The sequence below is a fragment of the Bactrocera dorsalis genome, chromosome 2, assembly GCF_023373825.1.
Source record: "Bactrocera dorsalis isolate Fly_Bdor chromosome 2, ASM2337382v1, whole genome shotgun sequence".
Lineage (NCBI taxonomy): Eukaryota > Metazoa > Arthropoda > Insecta > Diptera > Tephritidae > Bactrocera > Bactrocera dorsalis.
In genome coordinates this window covers 34,943,774-34,968,773 of record NC_064304.1, presented here as the reverse complement: position 1 = coordinate 34,968,773, position 25,000 = coordinate 34,943,774, and the positions used below count along the sequence as shown (strand labels likewise).

Below are 25,000 nucleotides of genomic sequence, written 5' to 3'. Positions count from 1 at the left end.
TTCGAAATCGTCTTTAAACAAAGAACTGTGATGTAGCTCAAACGAAAGTGCAGATGCATAACTTGGTAATGTATCTGTTTGATCCAGTATATTTAAGGTATTCATAATATTTACCAATGTAATATCATGCCCAGAGTATAAGAATATTTTACGATCAGGATTTAAATTCTTCCTTCGCTTATTCTCCATTTTTTTAATAATCTCCGCTAAAAAAGCTCCACCTTTCACTTTTTTCATTAAATTCGATTCTGTGTAAAGTGAGTAACTACGAGCGGCTAATGACTCCAATTTGTCAGGATAGATATTCTCTGTCCAATCAGGTAAAACCAGTCCTGCTTCAGCTTCTACTTTTAAAGTTGTATACAACATTTCAACATCAAGTAGCGTCGATATATTCTGTAGGAGAAAATATTATTTAACTTTTTTTAAGTATATTTTATTCAGAGCGTTTTTATGCCTACCTTTATACTAAAAAAGTGATTTAATTACTTCAATTTCTCTTTTCATCAAAAATGTTGGCTAGACTTATGAACTTGTTATTTGGCCTTTTAATATTCTAAATACTACTGTATACTAAATAGCTTCTATTAACTTATGTTTTAAAAGGTTTCGGTATTAGTGGGGATGGCGATCATGCGATTTTTCCGGTCATAAACAGTTTTAAGTAGAGAATTTTATTAGATAAATATATTAACAATGAATCGTTATCCTACAACAGTCCCAGCTTTTTAATGTATGACGCTGCTGCAGCAATAACAAAACGCTAATATTTGCAATATCAGCCAAAATAGGCGCAGACGACGTCAAATTATAGATTTTCGGCAATATTTAAATCCTAGACATAGTCTAATGTAGCAACGAAGTCGTTGCCGGCTTAAGATATCTTGGTTCTCTAAGTGAGGTGCCCAATGCTTAACGGGAGAATATTCACTTTTGACAAATGTATTGATCTACTACTTGTGTACTATATATGTACATACATACATACATATGCACCAAATTACCTTATAATACTCACCTTGCCTGAGTGTTTCGTTAGCAATTTGAATAATTCCGCATTTTCTTCGTTTAATTTTCGTAGCTCTGGTGGTGGATTCTTATACAACTTCTGCAGAATTGTGTCATATTTCAAACACGGTTTCTTTTGCGCCAAGAGCTAAATAGTATACAAGAAATAACTTAATGCAATTAGAATATTGCAGAGAAATTTGAAAAACTTAACTAATAAAAAATCAATATGCATATCACGTTTTAACAGAATTCTTCTATGTATGTTAGTATAAAAATAATTTCAAAATAAGAAAAAACGTAAACTTCGGTTACACTAAAGCGATAATATCATTTACAAATAAAAAGGTTTCTATGCAACAACTTGATTTTGATCATTCAGTTTGTATGGTCGGTACATATGTATGTATATGGTCCAACGACGGCAGTTCCAACAAATTAGCATCTTCTAGGAGAGGAAAGAACGTGTACGAAATTTCAGATCGATATTTCAAAAACTAAGGAACCACTTAATTTAACTAATTCGCAAACATACAGGCACAGCGGACATAATCGATTCGTCACCATGATCATTTATATATGTATGTATACATATATTTTATAAATACGTTTCTTTCTAAGTGTTATAAACTTAATACTCCCTGCTCAGGGTATAACAAATTATTACACAATCTTACAATACGAATTATATAGCATAAGTTACTCAGTGCATCCAAAGTAATTCAACACGCGATCTTGGTTAAAACAGTTATGATCTATAGAATACTATATAACATCATACCGTATCTTCACTTCGTGGTATAACATTTACCGCCGCTGGCTGCCATGGGATTGGCTAAATGTAAAATAAAAGTGGTTGTATATAAAAAAAAAGTTTGTAACCAATATATCAAATATCCATGATAGTACTCACCAAAACCTTGTTGTGGTCAAGTGGTGGCATGAAACCTGCCAGGACACTTTGCGCGCTCATAATACAGCGTTCAGCCGCCGAGCTTGAAGCGAGTACCTGTTGCTGTGTATAAATACCGTTTGGTGGCAGTAAACGATAGTAACGCATGCGCAAATTTTTACCCAAGTTATAAGCCTGTTGACTGCCTTTCTAAAACAGATTAAAATTATAACTACTTAGTATACAATAAATTTGTAAATATATGTACATCTTTTCGACATTTAATTACCTGTGTAAGTGCTCCTAAACCACCCGGCCATTCATGTAGCGCATGTGGATCAGTGGGGTAAAAGGAACTTGGTGTCTTCTCACCATGCCGAAAAACCTATAAATAGCGTAATGTGACGTAATTTATCATTTTATTAATTCTTTTTTTTTTTTGTGAAATAACAAGTACAATTGTTGACATACTTTTATTTTATTATTTTATCTGTGTTATCGAAATTCCATTAAGATAAACTATCATAATTCCTAATTATAGTACTATATACATAGGAAGTAATTAAGCAAACAAATATTTTTGTACCAAAATTGTTAAATACTTACAATCGAGATCATTCGTAGGTTTCTTAGACCCTGTTCATCGTTATTGTCGCCAAAAACGAAATAGGCCATCATAACGGTGCATAGTGCACCACCCAGAATAATAACCGATATTTTCGTACTTCGCCTGGACTGACAATCGAGATTGACCATCGTGGCGTATAAGTGATGTTTTTTGTTTTACCACACTAGGATGTATTGCTATTTATTTCTAAAAAAATTCAGTTTTTCGGTACAACCTTTTATACAATTGCGCTGATTTTCATTAACCTAATGTATGAATGCGTACAATCATTTCATAATACACTTAGCAATATTTATGAGAGCAACCAAAATAATCAAATATATTATTATTAACAAAAAATATATCTGTATGCCACTTGTGCTTACTTAATATGTAGCTATTTAACTTTTATACGAATAGTTTGTCGGGTTTGTATTTCTCATCCCAACAGAAGGCAAGTGACTGAATTGTGTTATGTACATATGCACTGAGCAAGCATAACAGAGAAAGATTTAGCGACTAGACGCTATGTTTGTATATGCTTATAATTAAATATAGACACATTGTACTAGGGGTGCCTTTTATATTTCGAGATTAGAGAACAAAAACAAATATTAATTATCTAAACTCGCTTTATTGTTTTTCAAAAGGCCTTTCGACACTCTGATTGAGGTATCTCCAAAACATGAGTTCAGAACGCATTAACCGTCTCTTCAGGTGTCGAAAAACGTTGACCTCTTAGCATATTTTTATGTACGGGAATAAAAAGAAGCCATTCCGTGCCCTGTTAAGGCTAGAGTCATCAAATCGATGTTTTGAGTGATCAAAAAGGTAGTAGTTTGATTCGTTTCCTTTATTTCTTTTTTTTTGGCGATTGGTTTTCTTTATTTCTTGAAATGTAATTGGTAAATGAATCGAACTCAGAATATACTGTTCTGCCTTATTCTGAGGTTATGGTTGCGAGATTTCCAGTTTATCCAAAAACTGGATCGCTTTTGGATTCAGCTCATTTTGAAACACCCATACAGTCCGCTGCTGTTTACTTTTCGAGCTCATAAGCATATATCCACGATTCATCAACTGTCACGATGCCATAGACGTGTTTTGAAGGACCGCTATTGTATTTTTTTAACATTGCTCTCAACTAATCGACATGATTCTTTTTTTGGACGTTTGACAAATGTTTTTCACATTCAAATCTTCACGCAATATTGAATTTATGCTGGTCCCACTAATGCCTATACTTGACTCAATCTCACGATAGGGACATGACAATCTTGCAATATCTATTTGCGCACTGCATCAATGAATTTACGACCTCGATTGAGTTCACGGGAAAACACTGTGTCGTTAATGGAGCTTCATCGCCAAAAATTGAATTAAACTCATGGATGCACTGTTGTTGAATTAATGCACGTCGAAAGTTGTAAAAAAACCGCGAAAATCTGCGCGATTTAATTGCATTTTTAGGCAGAGATAAATAATGTTCTGAATATGAACAATATCTTAAATATCAAATTTTACCACAACACAAGGGTTGCCAAATCCCGAAATATAAAAGTCAACCTACGTAAACGCGAGTCTCTTAGGTTGTGAGTATCGTGAGATACTCTTCATATGTCTGGTTATATCCGAGCGAGTATATGCATGGTTGAATATACATAATTATATGTTTATTATCATATTCAAGTATGCTCGTACCCCAGAGGAAATATCTGACCATATACTATATTACAGATCTAAAATTAGTTTCGATGTCAAATAATAAAAGAGTTAGATCGAGATGGAGCGCTAATGTTGAAAATTTATTTTGTGAGTAAGGGAAAAAGAATTGTATTTCTCTCTGCGAATCTTTATCAAACAGTTTTGAGCCTTTGAAATAAAAAAATGGCGGTTGGCTTAACGATCTCCGAACCTTCTTTTTCCTAATGGTCTCGATGAACGAGTGTGTTTTTAGAAACTAGTGCTATCTGAAACAAAATAAAAAACGGTATCTTACCTACGTATACTTTTATACTCTCGCAACTCTCTTGCACCATTACCACGCTCACAAACTGACATTAGTAGATAACGTATAAAGTACCATAACTAAGTAAGCCAGACATTGAATATGTGAACCTGAGTGCCTATGGCTGACTTTTTACGGAAAATATCAGGCAATCAGTGAGATATAGCAATGAAAATTTGAGAACGTTTTTTCCTGGTAATAATGAATTCTGACGCTTAAAAGGTTAAAATCGGTTTGAGGCTTTCCACAGCCCCCTCATACCTAATATAAGAATTCTCAAAGTTCCAGTTGACTTTATACTATATATGTATGTATATGTCAATATGTGAGGTATCTAGTGAATGTCGTAATATTCAAAATTTATAAATTTGTATCAATATATCACCTAGGCCCCATATCTTATAAAAGAATTACAAACTCCCGATTGGCTTAATTACGTTGGTCAAAATGTACGATATTTTACTGTAATCAAGTTGAATTCTCAACCATAATGTGGTTTAGTGCTCATTAGATATGTATAAAACTCTTTTAGACCTTGCTCTAAAATAAAAGATATAAAGTCTATATGCTGCTTTTAGTAGCGAACCTCGGCAGACAGTTGAGTATCGGTAATAACGGATTACTAAAAAGTATGTACCTGTACATATCTAGGTAATAACAAAATTCGGTTTTACATAAGTTTCAATTTAATAAAAATCTATTCGCAATATTCGACAATGGGTACATTCAATAAGATGTTTCCAAAATATACAGACAATGAAACAAATAGGTACAATTTACTCTTTACGCTCATTTCACTCTTAAACTTTAGTTTCTGAATCAGATGGTTCTTCCACAAGATACTCATGATCAGAATCATTGGACTTTTTTAGTGGATTACTCTCAGAATTGACATCCGAAAATTCGTAATCTTGACAAAAATCTTTGTTATATTCCGGATCCATGTCTTCAGAATCATTTTCGTTTTCAAGACGTTCGCGTTTACGTGGACTCACAGTTTCACTTTCGTCCTCCTCTGTCGCTACTTCATAGTCCTGACCATCAAAAAAGTTTGGTATGTGGTAAACGATATCCGAGTGGACCATATTATTGGGAAATTGCAACTGATGTTCGAAATCGCTGAGATAATAAACCATACCGTAAGCATCCACCACATAAGTGGCCGTGTGACAGGCAGCCGTCCACTGAGGCACGTAATCGTGGAGGTAAGCGCATGTATAGGGTGCGACATGTGGCATCGCTTGCGGTATGCAATAACAACCAGGCCGATAATATTCACATTCGTATTCTTCAATGCTGGAACATGGTACAATCGAGTGCAAGAGCGCCATCGATACACGATTGGAATTACGCTTTCTTGACATTTCATCCAATTTGATGATTTAAAAATCTAGACTTCCAACGCTTCAGGTGACTCTATTGGCTCCAATTGATTGGCGATGTTGATGCAAATGCGTAAGTAAAAAATGTGCACTTGAAATTGGCGCATCAAATAAAAATTCAAATAGATTTCCAATATCATCAAGTAAACGATACTAATTATGTGTAAGTTTATATAAATATATATTTAAAAAATAGATATTGGAATGCACTCAAATTATAATTGACAGAGATGAAAAAATTTTGAACTTGATTGCTACAAATTTTGATTTTCAAAAAACGCAATGTTAAAAAACAATTTATATCAAGTTGATATTCCTCTTAATTTCGTATTTGTTTCGGTTTAGGAATCTACACAATCAACTTTTTGGTCGAATATTAATTTTCGAACACTTTATTAAAAATTTTCGAATACAATTTATTGAAGTCTGGTTATTAGACACGTATTATCAAATATTATTGAAGTTAGAAGTTATTTCAGTTAGTTTTATTTTTTAATTACAAATCAGTAAAGGCTATTGTCAATATTATATTGTATATTACCAGTTAGTGTATTTTCTGTAATTTTTTACACAAAATTTCATTTTAAAATTCTATTAATCCAAAGAAAGAACTCTTCTTTGTTAAAGAAATATTTTTAGACATCCTTAATTTATTTGGCGCTTAAATAAATATTAAAAAAAAAATAAAAAATAATAATAAACATATAAATATATAATATATAATAAATAATAAATAATTATGATAGATAAATCACTCATAAATGAATTTATGGCGCCAATGCTTTAAATATTATACAATCATGAATTTATATACATACATACATATGTACATAGATAAATGTATATAGTCTGGAAATGTTCTTAATTATTTCGCGAATTATTTACAATATTTACACTCTATATCAGGAATGAGCTTGAATACCTAATTTAATTAATATTCATATTGATTATAATATATACTTCCATTAAATTAATAAGCGTATTTGTCTTATTTGTAATTGTTTTTCATTTTCATTCACCCGAAAAATTTCCGCACTACTACGCTCTTAGCACACAATTATCGTCTTCTATGAAGTCTTCGGAATAAATTTGCGAGTTTCTTTGAATCTCCGTAGGCGTGGTGAACCGTTTATAAATCAAATAACTTAGCCAAAATATCAGCGGGGGCATTGCTAACCCCACAGGCATTAAAAATAGTAACCAGAATTCACTTGGATCGGTGTATGCTTCCCCATTAGCGTTGTAGTCTTCTACGTATCCTTGACGATGAACTTCTAAGTATGCTTCTCGAATTTTGTAGCCATGAAAAGTAATAGCGGCACATGCATAGTAACCCGCATCCCTCAGACGCACTCCATTTAATATCAATTTGCTTAGAAACATATCCTCTCCTATGTATTTTTCACCAGGCGTATGCAACAACTCATAGGTATGTCCGTTATAATGGACAATGTGCGCATTAAGATTATTACTATTGATACCCATATTTTCCAAACCATTGGGAAGAGAAGCTGGAGTGCGGCGAAACCATTTTATGGTGGGATGCTCTTCACTGTGTACACGACACTGAAACACTACTTGGGCATTGATAACAGCCGTCTTATTTAAAGGATATGGGTCTACGAATTTGGGTATAGCCGCACTAGTATCTGAAAGGAAGATTATATTTTGCATTAATTTTTAAATCTCTATAAATTGCTTACGATAGTCGTGTGCAGGTTTCTACTCATTTTTGCGCACTTACTTTTCACATCAAGTTGATAAGTACGAACGAATTGAATATCAAGCGCATGCCCAGATTTGTACTTTAGGGGCACAACGGTACATTTATATAAGCCAGAATACTCTTCAGTGACATTGTGGAGCAACAAGTCTGATTGGCAAAAGTTTTCTTCACAAGGTAACTGCATCCACTTGTGGCAGCTTTCGCCAATGAACGTTTTTTCTCGACACTGATGTATAAGCGTACATTAATTTTAAAGGTAGATAAATATAATGTATAGTTTTAGTAGCACTTACTTTAAAAAACCAATAGATCTTTTTATCTGCGAGCTGTTCTGCATCCATTAATCCTTCAACACCACAGTGTAATCGAATGTCATAACCAGCCCGCTGATGTATGAATTCAGTAGATTCTTTTAAAATTTTAATAATTTATTTTGCAATTAGATATTAGTGACAGGACATTAAAAAATAACATAGTACTGTTATAAAACTGTTATAAGATTGCTGATTGTATAGTGAAATCTCGAATAAAGTTTTAAATTTATTTATTTATATTGTATATTTACAATTTTCGTATCTACACTTGAATTTATAAATTTATCTAAAAAGATGTCCACAACTAAAAATTAACTTCAGTAGGAAAACGTTCACTCGCAATCACTCTCTGGCGTGGTTACGCTTTCGAATTCGCAATATTAATGGTTACACACCTATGCAATATCATTACCGTTTATTTATGCTAATTTAAATGCGCTTAACAATAGTTTAAAGAGTCCCTACTGTAGATGAGCATATTTTTTACAAGGTACTCGAATCCGTACAAAGTTTATAGTTTGCATAAATATTTGGAACATAATCTCTGTACTATTTGCATGGGCTTTAGTCACGTACCTGTGTAGTCCAAATATAGTCCAAAAACCTCCGTCATTACCATTAGCACAAATATAGCGTATAGATACCTCAGTTTTACAGTAGGACCCATTGCGTAACTCCTCTGAACATTACAAATAGCTAAAATGTAACAAGAATTCTTTCTGTATTGAGAATTTTACACGCAGTTAGTATCGAAATTGAAAACCTTGTTTCTAAAGTGAATAGCTTGAATGCAAATTTACAATTAATTACATGAAGCTGAAACGCCAAAACTATAAGTCATACAAAAGTAAGTAGTCATACAGAAATCACGCCTCCACAACATTATCACAAGACTATATACGGTGAATACCCTGCGAGAAATGCCTGGTAGCCACTTTCCAGTTATTATTGTGTGAAAGTACGAATATTATATTTATATATTATTATTTTTTAATTAATTTATTTATTAACAAGTAAGAAAGGGCGAAGTTCGGGTGCAACCAAACATTTTATACTCTTGCAACTTGCAAGAATCGAAGCCAGGCCAGGTGTAAAACCAATCATATAGAGTATAGAGTAAAGTCAGCCCGATGTTGGAAAATCGTAATATAAGTTTTCACTCAAATGTATCTATTTTTGGCACAAATATACACTGTTATGAATAAAACAAGCTCTCTTATTTTAATTGGGATAACTCACATATTGGTCGATATATGCGGTACAAAGTCACGCCGAAATTCGAAAATGTTTATATTAGGTATATGGAGGCCTAAGGGAAGTATTTGTCCGATCCAACCCATTTTTGACATACACACATTTCAATGATATGTATATCTCACACATTGACCAGGACTTTCAATCAAAAGTCTATCATGGGTACTGGGCTTCATATATTCAGTACCTAGGATCTTGAACAGTTTTGGTTGGACTTAAACAATTTTTTGCCATAAGGTGGCATACAGTAAAGGCATTATTCGTGCAAAGTTTTATTGCCTTATATACATTGATTCTTGATTTGTGTACTGGGAACTGAACGACTAAATTGGAATTTGAAATTGTGCTGTATGCCACATTCCAAATTTTATCGAAAATTATCAGTCGGGTCTCGATAAATGGGATTTCACCAAAAAATATGCGGTGCCACGCCCATTGTCCAATTTTTGCCCCGACCCCTATAAAGCTTTGTAATACCATTCCGCCGGCAAATTTTTATGTTCCTGGCGCATTTGGTTATTGACCTGTCGCGCTTTTAGTAGTTTTGAACAGTACCGATATATGGGGAGTAAGCGGGGTTTTCGTCCGTTTATATCCATTCATACATTATAGGTAGTGGTTTGGGAGATATGCACATTAAAAATATTAGAGGTTGGGACCACGCCCACCTTTTCAAAATTTTTAATCCATAAGTGTCCCTTGCTACTCCGATCCCATGTGTCAAATTACAGTTTTATATCTTAATTTAGTACTTATTTATGGCACTTTATAGGTTAATGGTGATTTGTGGGTGTGGCAGTGATCCGATTATGTCCATCTAAGAACTTTTGTACTAAGGAACCTGTAAACCAAATTTCATCAAGATATCTCAATTTTTACTCAAGTTACACCTTGCACGTACGAGCGGACGGACGGATAGACAGAAAGTCATCCGGATTTCAATTTTTCTCGTCACCCTGATCATTTATTTATATACACTCGGCGAAAAAAAAAACCCACGCAGTCGAAAATTTTTTAATTTTCCTATTTTGAACTGTCACTATTTGCTCAAAATTCACTATTTGTCTTATTTAGCTGTTTTATCATGTGACTACATTGTTTTACCTTTATTTTTAAAACCGTTAGCGTCCGCACGTGTTTATTACAGAATTTGCGGTTTTTTTTAGGATCAGTTGTGAAAACTAGTAAAGTTGAACATGGTGGTGTCAACAAAAAAGAAAGCAGAAATCTTAACTTTATATAAAATAAATTATCCAAACGTCAAAAAGCTCGTGAAATGGGAATAAGAGATTGGAACGTGCGTATTATAATTAAAAACAAGTAAGGAAGGGCTAAGTTCGGGTGTCACCGAACATTTTATACTCTCGCATGATAAAGTGATAATCGAGATTTCATTATCCGTCATTTACATATTTTTTTATTTTGCTGTAAAATTGATTAGAATTAAATTCTAAGAGATTTACCAATATTTTCGGTGAAAAATTAGGTTAGGTTAGGTTAGGCGCTGAGTTCTTCGTGTTCGATATCAGGGACCTTGAAAAGTTATAGTCCAATCACGACAATTTTTCCACAAGGGATACCTCAGCTCAAATACCGTATTCGTGTAAAGTTTTATTCCGTTATCATCATTGGTTCCTAATGTATATATTATACAGAGAAGGCAGCAGATGGAATACAAAATAGCGTTATATTGGAAGAAGGCGTGGTTGTGAACCGATTTCACCCATATTTCGTACATGTCGTCAGGGTGTTAAGAAAATATTATATACCGAATTTCATTGAAATCGGTTGAGTAGTTCCTGAGATATGGTTTTAGGTCCATAAGTGGGCGACGCCACGCCCATTTTCAATTTTTAAAAAAAGCCTGGATGCAGCTTCCTTTTGCTATTTCTTCCGTAAAATTTTGTGTTTCTGACGTTTTTTGTTAGTCGGTTGACGCACTTTTAGTGATTTTCAACATAACCTTTGTATGGGAGGTGGGCGTGGTTGACATAGCTGTAGTAGTTTCCGAGATATGTACAAAAAACTTAGTAGGGGCGGGGCCACGCTCTCTTTTCCAAAAAAATTACGTCCAAGTATGCCCCTCCCTAATGCGATCCTTTGTGCCAAATTTCATTTTAAAATCTTTATTTATGGCTTAGTTATGACACTTTATAAGTTTTCGGTTGCCGCCATTTTGTGGGCGTGGGAGTGGGCCCATTTTGCCCATCTTCGAACTTAACCTTCTTATGGAGCCAAGAAATACGTGTACCAAGTTTCATCACGATATCTCAATTTTTACTCAAGTTACAGCTTGCACGGACGGACAGACAGACATCCGGATTTCAACTCTACTCGTCACCCTGATCACTTTGGTATATATAACCCTATATCTGACTCTTTTAGTTTTAGGACTTACAAACAACCGTTATGTGAACAAAACTATAATACTCTCTTTAGCAACTTTGTAGCGAGAGTATAATTATACGTATTTTAATTGAATAGCTCGAAAAAATGGCAGTGGACGTCGGAAAACAGTAAAACCTCGTCAAAAACGACAAATTAAACGGATTAGCATTAATGATCGCTTTCAACATGCTGGAACAATTAATGCAACATTTTACGAAACCAGTGGGGTAAAAATATCTATAAGTTCTGGGCAAAATGTGCTGAATAATCTTGGATTCCGAGCGCGACGTCCAGCCCAAAAGCCACTTCTCATTATACGAATGAAGAAATACCGACTAGAATAGGTAAAATTACACAAAACTTGGACTACATCAGATTGGGGAAATGTTATTTTTTCCAATGAATCGAAATTTAATTTGTTGGAACCCGACGGAAATACCACAGTGCGTCGTAGGAAAGGGGAGCGTTTTTTTGGAAAACTGTGTTTGGCCCACCGTAAAGCATTCGCCTTATTTAATGGTGGGGGAGCTGTAACCAAGTTTGATAAGATGAGATAATTATTGTAAAAAGATCAGTGAATGCCGAAATATAAATAGAAATTTTGAGAGCTGTCCGAACACGCCCAAAAAGTTTAATTTCAGGATATTTCAGCCCCTTGTCATAGAGCCAAAGCGGTAACCAGGACACAAAAATATTGAAATAGATTTGTCAATAATTTATTACAAACATTTACAGGTTTGAAAACAAAAAGATTTTTATGGAATAGGGTCTCTCACATGGCCAAGAAACAGTTCAGATTTCAATCCAATTGAGAACTATTGGCATTATTTGGGCAAAATGGTGGGCAAAATGATAAGAGAAAAGCATCTAAAAAGTCGAAAAGAAATAGAAAACATTGTTGAAGCTGTGCGGAATTAAGAAATTAATAAAAATTATCTTTAACGTTTTTTTTGAATCAATGCCTAAACAAATAAACGAGGTTATTAGGAGGAGGGGATGTTCTACAAAATACTAAGAATTTTTTTTTACAAAATATGTTATTTTGATTCGTTATGTACTCTAATGCTAAATAAAAATCATATAAAACATAAAATATGTAAATAACTTGTTTAAAAATTACATTATTGTTCACAACAAAATTTACTTCTGTGGTTTGTTATGTGTTTGTTTTTACATTTTTATCTATAACAAGTGTTAAACTATAAGTTTTTTTATATAAAAATGCTTGGAACATAAACTAGATAAAAGTGGTTGACGCTCAAAGAAAAATGTTTATCTTAGAATAATATGAATCCAAGTTTTGCGCTATGTAAAACCACTCTGTAGAGTGCGTGGGTTTTTTTTCGCTGAGTGTATATATAACCCTACATATATCTATCTCGATTAGTTTTAGGTGATACGTACAAACGTTAAGTGAACAAAACTATAATACTCTGTAGCACCTGGTTGCATGAATATAATAAGAGTATAAAAATTGTATATTTTTAAGGGCTCAAGTTTATATCTATATAACAGACAACAAATTGTAAACATACGGAGAACATAACGGGGTTTTCGAAAAGAGCGCTACAAATTAAAACAACTGTTTGGGATATCAATGAACTTCTTTATTCATTTGATGACATTTGGTATAAAACTCGATTTCTTTGCATGGTCACCACGGGCACGCTTGCAGAAGTCCAGACGCTGTATATCGACATTCGCTCTGTGGCTTTTAGTGCATCCTGTTAGAACCACAAATTGTCCAAGTCCATATCATCCATTTCGGGCCAAAAATATTCGATTATCATTGAGCGATAGCTCATACACATTAATGTGCCGGTATTGATTATCACGGATTAAAACGTAATTTTTTCGGGATACAATGGTGACTCATGGAGTACGTGTGGATTGCTGCCTAACTAATAGCATTTTGACGAAGTCATTCAGCCAGAAATGAGCCTCATTTGAGCTGAGGATGATTTTTCGATAAAAGTGCGGATCATTTTCAAGTTATTGCTCAGCCAATTTGCGAACATACGGACGATTCTGGTGGTCAAGCGGCATCAGTTCTTGCGTCAATTTGTTCTTGTACGTTATGGATGTAGGGCAAGATGTTTTCCCAAAATTCGCAGCAACGGCGTCACAGAGCTGCCCAATGCTTGAGAACGACGTGTGAGAGACTGATTTGGGTATATTCTCGACACTACTTCTTTGTCTCACTGGCACAGAAACATTTTATACTGTGTCTGTGGATTCAAATTTTCAATTGTTGATCTGACAGGACGATTATGACGACCATAAATTGGACGTAGCGCTCTTAAAGTTGAAGCCACTGGCTATTAGTTTTGGTAGTAAATTTTATTAACTTCGACTCTTTGTTGGATCGTATATCTCTCCATGATGAAATGGCAAACCTTAGTGAAGAGAAATGTCAAAAGAGCGGGAAAAAATAAAGCGTCGTTTGCTGTCCCTATCTGTCTAGTTTTGTAGCGTCCCTATTGAAAACCCCATTATTTGTTAAGCGAGTTGAGAATTGTAAATACAATATTTCGCTTATAAATCCAGCATCTAGTCTTACATCGATTCATTATCTATTTGTATCATTATATTTATATTTTATTCTAAATATATACTTACATGTACATATGTATGTATGGTATATTTGCGAACATATTTAAAATGTTTACTTCGATGTGAAAATTGTTCGAATTACAAAAACAAATTAAAAGATATATAAAAAATAAGGAAATGATTAGTATGGTCGCATCCAAGCATTATATGATCTCGTAATTTAAGAAAATTAAAGGCACTTGAAACATTTCCGGGCCTTCAAAGCTCTATTATAAAAAAATGTGTAGTCAAAATTACCAACTGATTACCTTCATTTTTGGCATCGCATTCACCGACTATATATTATATAACAGGGCAGGTGGCTTCACTACTACGAGTATACCTTCCACTATATTAAAATCGACTTACTTGTAAAAATCACTATACTCGTATTTACCACCAATCAGAGAAAATGAAATAATAACAATGGAAAGGCGGGGTTAGGGGAAGGTTGCAAACTGTAAATTTTGGTTTATGACGAACAGCGTTTTGTCGTGACCCATTTGTTTCAATTTCAGAGTATGCTCAAGAGAGTTTGCTCCCATGCTCATTAAGATAATTCACACATTACCCAGGCATGTGGATCGAAATCATCATGATGCTACGTATGTATTGAGCTAAGGTAATGTCCATATGCACAACAATTTTTTGCTGCTTAACCCAAAATGGGAAAACCGTCAATCCCGTCCCATTAGAAAGGTAAGAAAGTACAGTTTTATCAATCAGTATTAGTGATGGATCTGGTTTTTTGTCATTTTACCTTTTCTGAGACTTCAATAAAATACTTTCTGGAAAGACGACAAGAAAAAACGTTAACTTCGGCTGCACCGAATACCCTTCTCAGGTGGATTTCTTTTGCCAATATTTGTATATAGATACGAGTATGTACGATATATGTATATAGTTGTGCCAGTTCTTTCTGGTCACGTCGTTTGATAAAAACAAGTCGCATTAAGATTACTTAATAAGGAAAAAATATCTTTACATTGATTTTGATCGGACTGGTTGACTGGCAGCTACATACATACATATATGCAATAGTGCTCGGATCTGAACAATTTATTCAGAGATTGAAGCGTTGTCAAATTTCGCGAAGATAACTTGTTGAATAAAAAAGTTTTCATAGAATGACTTGAATTTGGTTGTTCAGTTCGTAAGACAGCGACCGACCTATAAATACCTTGTTCAGAATATACTTATGTAGCATAAAAGCCATCAAAATAGACATTTTTCGAAAAGTTTAAAAGAAATAATTTTCAATTGATGAAAGCGATGTTGAATAAAAGAAGATACGAACTTCTCAACCTGCCTAACACCTCGTTTAGTTTTTGGCCTTACATCCAGCTGTTAGGTAAAGAAAACTATTATGCCCATTGCAATAAGTAACAATAGTATCAAAGTATGCGCGAAAGCTATCCGTTCTTGTATAATTATCATACAAATTACAAATCGTAAAGAATTCGATTTGCTTATTTAAATATTTTTTTTCATTCTATTGCACACGAATGCTGGTACGTATGCATGTAGCCTGGCATAAATATTTTTTTAGCAAAACGCTTAACAAATTGTTTCATTAAATCAATGATGCACATATGTATTTATTTTGTACTAGATACTTTGTTTATTTACTCAGCGATTTATGTTTGTTGCTGAAAAAATAAAAACAAACAATTGAGTTGAAATACATTTTTTAAATTAGGATTTGCTGTGACTGTTTCGAGAACAGGTAAAAATTGGCATAAAAGAAGAAAATTCAAACTCTGTAAGGCTCAGAAAATTATTCAATTATACATTGTGACAAAAAGGCACCCGGAAATTGTAATAAATTCACCGGGCATATGATATATCAAAAATTTGTATTTTGCTAAGTTGTGTGCGGATTATTTGCGACTATTGGAAAAGGCTTAAGGTGATGCAAAAACCCAAGCCTACGAGTGGTACAAAGCCTTCAAAGACAGTCGAGAGATCATTGCAGAGTTCCTCGTTATGGACAACTTTAGAACTCTTCAACTGATGAAAATATTAAAAAAGTGAAAGATATGGTGCTTGAAAATTGTCAGGCTGGTGTTAGAGAGATTTCAAGAGAGCTCAACATCTCTCGCATGTCCGTTCGAATGATTTTTGTGGATAATTTGGGTATGAATCGCGTTCTTGCTCGAGTCGTCCCGTTAAAGCTGATTTTTTTTTTTTTCAAAAAAAATATAACCACCGTATTTCCCAGATTTGTGATTTTTTCTTGTTCCTCAAAATGAAATAGCCGCTCTTTGGAACCCGTTTTCAGCCGATCGAAGAGATAAAACGCAATTAACTGAATGAACTGAAGGTCATCCCAAAAAGTGCTTATGAAAAGTGTTTAGAGGACTGGAAAAATCGTTGGCATAAGTGTATTACATATGGTGGGGATCACTTTGAAGGCGACAAAATAAATTGATGTTATCTGAAATCAAATATTCTTGCTTACTCTTAATCTATAGACATGTTATTCTGCTCGGAACTACTGAAGTTAAATTTCAAGGGTATATAACAAAATGGCGGACTTTGAAAAAAAAGTCATTTTATTTTAGCAAAGGAAGAGTTGTAAAATAAAAAGTTAGGGGTGAAAAAAATTCACGTTAGTTCCAACGAGAACTATAAGTGTGTAGAAGAGCCTGTTAAAATTTGAAAGCAATCGGTTTAGTAGAAAAAAAGTTAGGACCCGGGCCGACCAGAAAAGCAATGTTTTGAGAAAAACACTTTTAAAGGTCAACAACTCCGAGAGAGAGGACTCCGATGCGCTCAAGGAAACTCGTTATAACTCCCGAAATATTTCGAATTTCTGTCTGAAATTTTCACAGTATATTTTCAAGACATTGTAACGGGTGATTTTTTTGAGGTTAGGATTTTCATGCATTAGTATTTGACAGATCACGTGGGATTTCAGACATAGTGTCAAAGAGAAAGATGCTCAGTATGCTTTGACATTTCATCATGAATAGACTTACTAACGAGCAACGCTTGCAAATCATTGAATTTTATTACCAAAATCAGTGTTCGGTTCGAAATGTGTTTTATCGACAAATTTTGTTCAGCGATGAGGCTCATTTCTGGTTGAATGGCTACGTAAATAAGCAAAATTGCCGCATTTGGGTGAAGAGCAACTAGAAGCCGTTCAAGAACTGCCCATGCATCCCGAAAAATGCACTGTTTGGTGTGGTTTGTACGCTGGTGGAATCATTGGACCGTATTTTTTCAAAGATGCTGTTGGACGCAACGTTACGGTGAATGGCGATCGCTATCGTTCGATGCTAACAAACTTTTTGTTGCCAAAAATGGAAGAACTGAACTTGGTTGACATGTGGTTTCAACAAGATGGCGCTACATGCCACACAGCTCGCGATTCTATGGCCATTTTGAGGGAAAACTTCGGACAACAATTCATCTCAAGAAATGGACCCGTAAGTTGGCCACCAAGATCATGCGATTTAACGCCTTTAGACTATTTTTTGTGGGGCTACGTCAAGTCTAAAGTCTACAGAAATAAGCCAGCAACTATTCCAGCTTTGGAAGACAACATTTCCGAAGAAATTCGGGCTATTCCGGCCGAAATGCTCGAAAAAGTTGCCCAAAATTGGACTTTCCGAATGGACCACCTAAGACGCAGCCGCGGTCAACATTTAAATGAAATTATCTTCAAAAAGTAAATGTCATGAACCAATCTAACGTTTCAAATAAAGAACCGATGAGATTTTGCAAATTTTATGCGTTTTTTTTTTTAAAAAAGTTATCAAGCTCTTAAAAAATCACCCTTTACTTTGAAATTAAGCAAAAAAAAAGTTCGATTTTTTGAACCCAAGTTACCAGACTATTACCTTAAATTAAGTTAAATAAGTTTCTCTAAACTTGCCACTATGGAAACCGGTTAAGCAGAATAAAAAAATCTTTCTGATATCATTAACTATTCACTTTTAAATCACAAACAAATGCCACTGCATTAATAAAAGATTAAAACTTTATTATTAACAAGTTAAAATTAAGTTTCTGCCCAATTCAAACCCTTCTGAGCGATATCAATTTCTATTTACTGAAGTACGTAGAAAAGCACTTTATCTCCCAATTGCTACACAGTTAATGCGGCGATAAATCAGAAAAATTAAAAAAAAAATGAAGCCCACGAACCCAAACGGTGGCACAGAATGTTTAGCGCGAACAGTTTCGATGCAGAGAGCTCTTTATAGCTACCACACATACTTACATACATGTATGTACATGACTATATTTGTATAAACACCCCCCTACGCACACTCAGGTAAGTTGGTTATCCCACAATTAAACAAAATAAATAATAAACTGATATTTATGAAGTTGCCTATAACATGAATTCAATAAGTACAACTATTGTAGATAACAGTTTGCAAAATATATGTAAATGTATAACTGAATATGTTTGTATGCATGTTTGAGAAAGTAGATTGTGGAAAAACTTATCGTGTGCCTTATTATGTAGCTCGGGAACTATGCAATTTGACTGGGGTTCATTTACAAAGCAGGGAGTTCGGAGGAAGTGCATGGATATAGGTGTATATTTATGTATCTTTCTAGTTGTTGTGCTACACGCAAACAAGTGTTGAGATTCTGATAGAACAGCAAATAAAGTCGTAATCAGAACATACAGTAGAATGTCAATAATGGCCTACACAATGGGTATAACATTTGCAACAGCTGCGACAACATTCGATTGACATTTGAAAGAAATATTTCCAGTGATGTAGCAGCTTTGGTACCCTACGCAAGGGTTTCTTAGTGTGATGGTCTGCGAAAGGAAAGTGTAAAATTGATAGGTACGATATTTCCATTTAATATTTGAATGTGTGTATAATAAATTGGATAGATTTGTAAATGTTGTTAGAGCGTCCGTTATTTCCAAAGTTAATTCTTTTTTGTAAAGTTTCAGTTTTTGCACTAAAAAATACACTCCAACTTAAATAAGCTCTTTACTTTCAATTGAAATCATGCATAAATAATTTTCCATTTCCCATGTATTTTATATTTTTACAAAGCACTCGGAAATTGTAATTAAATTTCCCGAGTAAATTATATTTCACAAAAAATTTATTTTGCTTAGTTGGTAGAACTGTGTGCCTAATATGAGCGCGATCTGTCAACCTGTTTGATTATAGCAGCTGATTAAGACGGTACACTTAGGTAGTGCGTTGCGATTTTTACATTGGATAAAAATATCGAATAAAGAATTTGTCTCAAATTTTGTATTTCTAACGAAATTTCGTGTGAAAGAATGTTGGAAAAGGCTTAAGGTGATTCAGTTTTATCGAAAACACAAGCCCACGAGTGGTATTAAGTCTTCAAAAACAATCGAGAGATCGTTGAAGATATACCTCGTTCGGACGACATTCGACCTCTTCAACTGATGAAAATATTAAAAAAGTGAAGGATATGGTATTTGAAAATAGTCAGGCAAGTATTAGAGAGATGGCAAGAGAACTCAACATCTCTCGTGAGTCCGTTCGAATGATTTTGGAGAATATTTTAGGTATGAAACACGTTCTTGCTTGACTCATCCCGATAAAACTGAATCTTTTTCGAAAAGAGTACGATGTGACCGAATTTAAAGTCAAAAACGCAATGAATACCATCGATCAAGCACCGTATTTACCAGACTTAACTCCGTGTTATATTTTCTTGTTCCTCAAACTGAAATTGCCGGTCCGTGGAACCCGTGTGCAGTCGACCGAGAACATAAAACAAAATTCGCTTATGAAAAGTGTTTCGCATACTGAAAAATTGTTGGCATAAGTGTAATTACAATTTCTGGGTACTTTTTATCACAATGTAAATAAGGTATGTTAAACATAGAAAGATTTACTTGAATTGTCAATACGGGGCCTTAAGATATCGGTTTAAGCTCTTAAACAGCTATTTGTTGAAGTTCTTCCAAATTTTCATAAACACCAGGTCGCGCAAATTCAATAATGGACGTCATACATACATACATATGTACATATGTATATGTAACAATATTCAACCCCATGACTGCCAAAGTTAAGTTATCATGACTATGTACAACGACTATAAGCGATATTTGGTGGCTTATCAGTTTATTATCTAGCGAAGCGGTAGCCATTGGAACAATAACAACACAAAGAACGTGTTACAGTGGCTAATGCAGACATTGCAGCGGTAGCAATGGCTCTTATCTAAATAATTAAATTGAACTGTAGCCACGAAAGAACCCATATGCATATCGGTTTATTCTGTATTTTTCATTCAAACTATAAGAAGTAGAAAAGTACATCCAAATTAATACATAATCATTTAAGGACTACTATTTAAGGAAACTACATGTTTTGTAGAAACTACTGCAATGTAAAATATACGTAAACAAGTATACATACATAATAATTTATTTTTTTTCTAAGTCTACACATTTGATAAACATAAATTTCAGTTACATATTAGAAAACGGTACTAAGCTTATCCAATTTTACAAAACCCGATACGCAGATGGCTGATGAACATTTAAAGGAAACTATTTCACCCAAGAATAAGTAATTAACAATACTTACATATTTTATTTAAAATTGTTTATGCAGAAAGTTGCTTACCTTATTATAAGCAAATTTTTATGAAAATATGTATGTTCAATGCACTCTACCGACTTTGTAATAAATAATTTTTAAAGGTTTCATTATTTTTTAATTAAAACACTATAATACACATGTAAATGTGTTGTTCTTCCATTTATATTTCTTTATTATTTACAAAATTTGCGAATTTCTTTCGCTCGTTATGGCACAATTATTTTAAATATGCACATATTTTATTAAATTTTTTGTCAAATACCATATCACCATATTATTTTAACTTTTTATGAATGTGTTAATTAAATATGTTTTTCGCGATTTTCCGGTCTATTAATAATGAAGTTGTTGCTTTTCGTTATCCAATTATCAGCCCCGAACAAACCGACTTTAACGAACTTCTTCTTCTGCGGTCGTCTGCGTACTGTGAACGAAAAATAAAAGCGTTCTCTATATTAATACTCTCACTATACGTATGTACACATGTAAGTATGTTGCACAGAGTACGTTAGAATAGTTTAGTTCGCCTAATGGTTGAGATTAACAAATGGGTAAAATTCTAAAGGTGCTATAACTTGCAAACTCCGATAAGTAAATTCTGTAGTGATAATGAATTTTTTGCATTGTGGATGAGTTCAAACATTTACGAAAAACTGAATATCACATAAGCAATTGGGGTCACTTGAACCAAACTCGATTCATGTCAATCCAATTATGTTTGTACAGTTTTGAAAATGAAATCAGCATGTTGCTACAGAGTACCAATAGCTTTGTTCCCTAACTGTTGTTTGTTTCACCCAAAAATAACCAAATTAAATATAAGGTTATACATTTAACAAATAAGGAAGGGCTAAGTTCGGGTGCAACCGAACATTTTACTCTTGCAACTTGCAATAACAAAAGCCAATCGTGATATTAGTTATATAAGCCAAGTTTTTTCTCAAATTTCTATTTTAGGCATGAAGATACACTGTTATAAATAAAACACGCTCTCTTATTTTCATTGGGATAACTCACATATTGGCCGATATATGGTACGAAGTTCGAAAATCTTTATATTAAGTATATGGGGGCTAAAGGTAGTATTAGTCTGATTCAACCCATTTTTGATATACAGACATATAAGAGAAAGATTATTCCTTAATTTCAGTTATATACATATATCACACATCGATCAAAAGTCAACTATACGTACCTGAGTCTAGGTATTCGGTACCTAGGGGCTTGAACAGTTTTTATTTCATTTAAACAATTTTTGATCATAAGATGGCACACACTAAAGACATTATTCGTACAAAGTTTTATCCCGTTATATTAATTGCTTCTTGATTTTTGTACTGTAAACTGAACGAATCAAGTGGAATTAAGTAGACGTAGTTGTTGTCCGATTTCTTCCATATTTTCAATGTGACAAAAGAATATAGGAAGAATCCCACGTACTAAATTTTGTGGAAATCTGATGGTCGGGTCCCGAGATATGGGATTTCACCAAAAAATGGGCCCTGCCATTGTCCAATTTTCACACTAGTTCCCATAAAGGTTTCTCATATCATCTCGGTGGTTAAACTTAATGTCTCTGGCGTATATAAATACTGCTTTACGCGCTTTTAGTAGTTTTTAACAGTACTGTTATATGAGAAGTGAGCGGGGTTATCCTTCGATTTCATCCATTTTCACACGGTCCGTAGCCAATTTGGTTGTTCCAGCTTAAGTGGTTTAGGAGATATGTACATAAAACTTTTTAGAGGACAGGGTCACGCCCCCTTTTTCAAAAATTTTGCCCACGGGACCCCTTTGCTTTTTAGATCCCCTGTATCAAATTACCGCTTTATAAAGGGTGATTTTTTAAGAGCTTGATAACTTTTTTTTAAAAAAAAACGCATAAAATTTGCAAAATCTCATCGGTTCTTTATTTGAAACGTTAGATTGGTTCATGACATTTACTTTTTGAAGATAATTTCATTTAAATGTTGACCGCGGCTGCGTCTTAGGTGGTCCATTCGGAAAGTCCAATTTTGGGCAACTTTTTCGAGCATTTCGGCCGGAATAGCCCGAATTTCTTCGGAAATGTTGTCTTCCAAAGCTGGAATAGTTGCTGGCTTATTTCTGTAGACTTTAGACTTGACGTAGCCCCACAAAAAATAGTCTAAAGGCGTTAAATCGCATGATCTTGGTGGCCAACTTACGGGTCCATTTCTTGAGATGAATTGTTGTCCGAAGTTTTCCCTCAAAATGGCCATAGAATCGCGAGCTGTGTGGCATGTAGCGCCATCTTGTTGAAACCACATGTCAACCAAGTTCAGTTCTTCCATTTTTGGCAACAAAAAGTTTGTTAGCATCGAACGATAGCGATCGCCATTCACCGTAACGTTGCGTCCAACAGCATCTTTGAAAAAATACGGTCCAATGATTCCACCAGCGTACAAACCACACCAAACAGTGCATTTTTCGGGATGCATGGGCAGTTCTTGAACGGCTTCTGGTTGCTCTTCACCCCAAATGCGGCAATTTTGCTTATTTACGTAGCCATTCAACCAGAAATGAGCCTCATCGCTGAACAAAATTTGTCGATAATAACACATTTCGAACCGAACACTGATTTTGGTAATAAAATTCAATGATTTGCAAGCGTTGCTCGTTAGTAAGTCTATTCATGATGAAATGGCAAAGCATACTGAGCATCTTTCTCTTTGACACCATGTCTGAAATCCCACGTGATCTGTCAAATACTAATGCATGAAAATCCTAACCGCACAAAATTCACCCGTTATCTTAATTTAGTGCTTAGTATTATGGCACTTTATATGTTTTTGGTTAATGACGATTTGTGGACGTAACAGTGGTCCGCTTACGCTCATCTACGAACTCGAAATTTTATTTGCAAGCTTGCAGCTTGGATGGACGGACAGACAGACAGTCAACCGGATTTCGACTTATCTCGTCATTCTGATCATTTATATCTATCTCGCTTAGTTTTAGGTGATACGTACAACCGTTAGGTGTACAAAACTATAATACTTTGTACCAATTAGTTGCAAGAGTATAAAAATTATCGGGATGACCAGATATGTTGAAATCCGGGGGTGTGTCTGTCCGTCCGTCAGTCTATGGAAGCCTTTTTAACTTCTGTTTATTCCCGTTCGTAAAAAATAAACTAAGTGTTCAACGTTTTTTGATACCTCAAGAGGTGGTTGAAACGTTCCAAAACCATGTGTTGAAGATACCTCAATAAAAGTAGGAAAAGTGCTTTGACAATTGGTTCAAACGCATAGTGTTCTTAATGGAAAATATTTTGAAAAAACAATATAATCCAGCGCTACCACATAGTTTTTAGGAAAACTTTTCCGTTAAATTTCATTAAAACATTACTTTTTGACCTACCTGAATGGTTTAAAGTCAGGTGGAAAGACAGAAATCATTATATGAAAGGGACGTGCTGTTTACATTAATTTGAACATCATTATAAGTACGAGTATTATATGGAAGTTAGGGGTAGTATCGAACCGATTTATCTATTTTTGTAAAAAGCACATACTATTATACGTAACATGTTTCTTTGTTCCCTGTGTTTCATTAAGGTACTCCACATACTCCACCAAGCTATATAGTGTAAAGGCAGCCGGATGTTCGAAAATTACAATATTAGAATAACACACTCTCTCCATTTTATTGAGATAACTCACATATTGGCCGGATTTTCGAAAATCTTTATATTTGGTATTTGAGGGTTTTGACCCGATTCAACCCATTTTTGACATTCAGACATGATATTATTAGGAAAGGACTCTCTCCTAATTTCAGGTATATAGTTCACACATCACCCTTACTTTTGGTAAAATGTCAATTTTAAGTACCTGGGTCCACATATCCCGTACTTAGGGGCTTGAACAGTTTTGTCTCGATTAGGACAATTTTTGATCATAAGGTGGCACACCTTTATATTAAGTGGTGCTTGATTTGTGTACTGGTAAGTGAAAAAATCAAATGAATTTGGTAGAAATCGGTCGAGCAGGTTCCGCGATATCTGATTTAACATTAAAGTGGGCGGTCGCGTTCATTGTTCAATTTTACAAATTTGTGAAATTTTGATTGATATAGCTTAATTGGTTTGGAATATATATAAATTAAACTTATTACTGGATGAGTTTGGAATATATATATGTAAATTAAACTAATTACTAGATGCGCTCACGCCCACTTTTCAGAAATTTTCAAAACACAGGTGCTCCTCCTTACTGTGTTTAAGTTCTGTAT

General features: G+C 34.3%; 2 protein-coding genes across 4 annotated transcripts; both read right to left on the bottom strand.

Moving 5' to 3' along the window:
* On the bottom strand, nt 1-2,966 carry LOC105231729 (lysosomal acid phosphatase; the record flags this gene model as incomplete). The annotated part of the gene is made up of 6 exons (XM_049449729.1): nt 2,507-2,966; nt 2,190-2,285; nt 1,922-2,110; nt 1,790-1,843; nt 1,019-1,156; nt 1-396 (listed from the first exon to the last, which is right to left on the bottom strand). Coding segments are annotated over exons 1-6 (1,023 nt in total), but the record flags the coding sequence as incomplete, so codon positions are not given.
* On the bottom strand, nt 2,717-21,187 carry LOC105231726 (fibroblast growth factor receptor-like 1). Of its 3 annotated transcripts, none has more exons than XM_029552619.2 (6): nt 20,732-21,187; nt 8,514-8,633; nt 7,917-8,032; nt 7,642-7,849; nt 2,894-7,546; nt 2,717-2,809 (listed from the first exon to the last, which is right to left on the bottom strand). In XM_029552619.2, the coding sequence occupies exons 2-5, from the start codon at nt 8,602-8,604 to the stop codon at nt 6,936-6,938; spliced, it is 1,026 nt and encodes a 341-aa protein (XP_029408479.2). In that variant the 5' UTR covers nt 8,605-8,633; nt 20,732-21,187; the 3' UTR covers nt 2,717-2,809; nt 2,894-6,935. The 3 variants fall into 3 exon arrangements, with proteins under 3 accessions (XP_029408479.2, XP_029408478.2, XP_029408480.2); XM_029552618.2 differs by having other exon boundaries at nt 20,771-21,187; XM_029552620.2 differs by lacking the exon at nt 8,514-8,633 and having other exon boundaries at nt 20,771-21,187.
* Nucleotides 21,188-25,000: the final 3,813 nt, after the last annotated feature.

Coding starts and splice junctions, on each gene's coding strand:
- LOC105231726 (XM_029552619.2), bottom strand. CDS start 8,604: ATGGGTCCTACTGTAAAACTGAGGTATCTATACGCTATATTTGTGCTA. Junction 7,850..7,916: donor AGATCTATTGGTTTTTTAAA/GTAAGTGCTACT, acceptor CTTATACATCAG/TGTCGAGAAAAAACGTTCAT. Junction 7,547..7,641: donor TTATCAACTTGATGTGAAAA/GTAAGTGCGCAA, acceptor TCTTCCTTTCAG/ATACTAGTGCGGCTATACCC.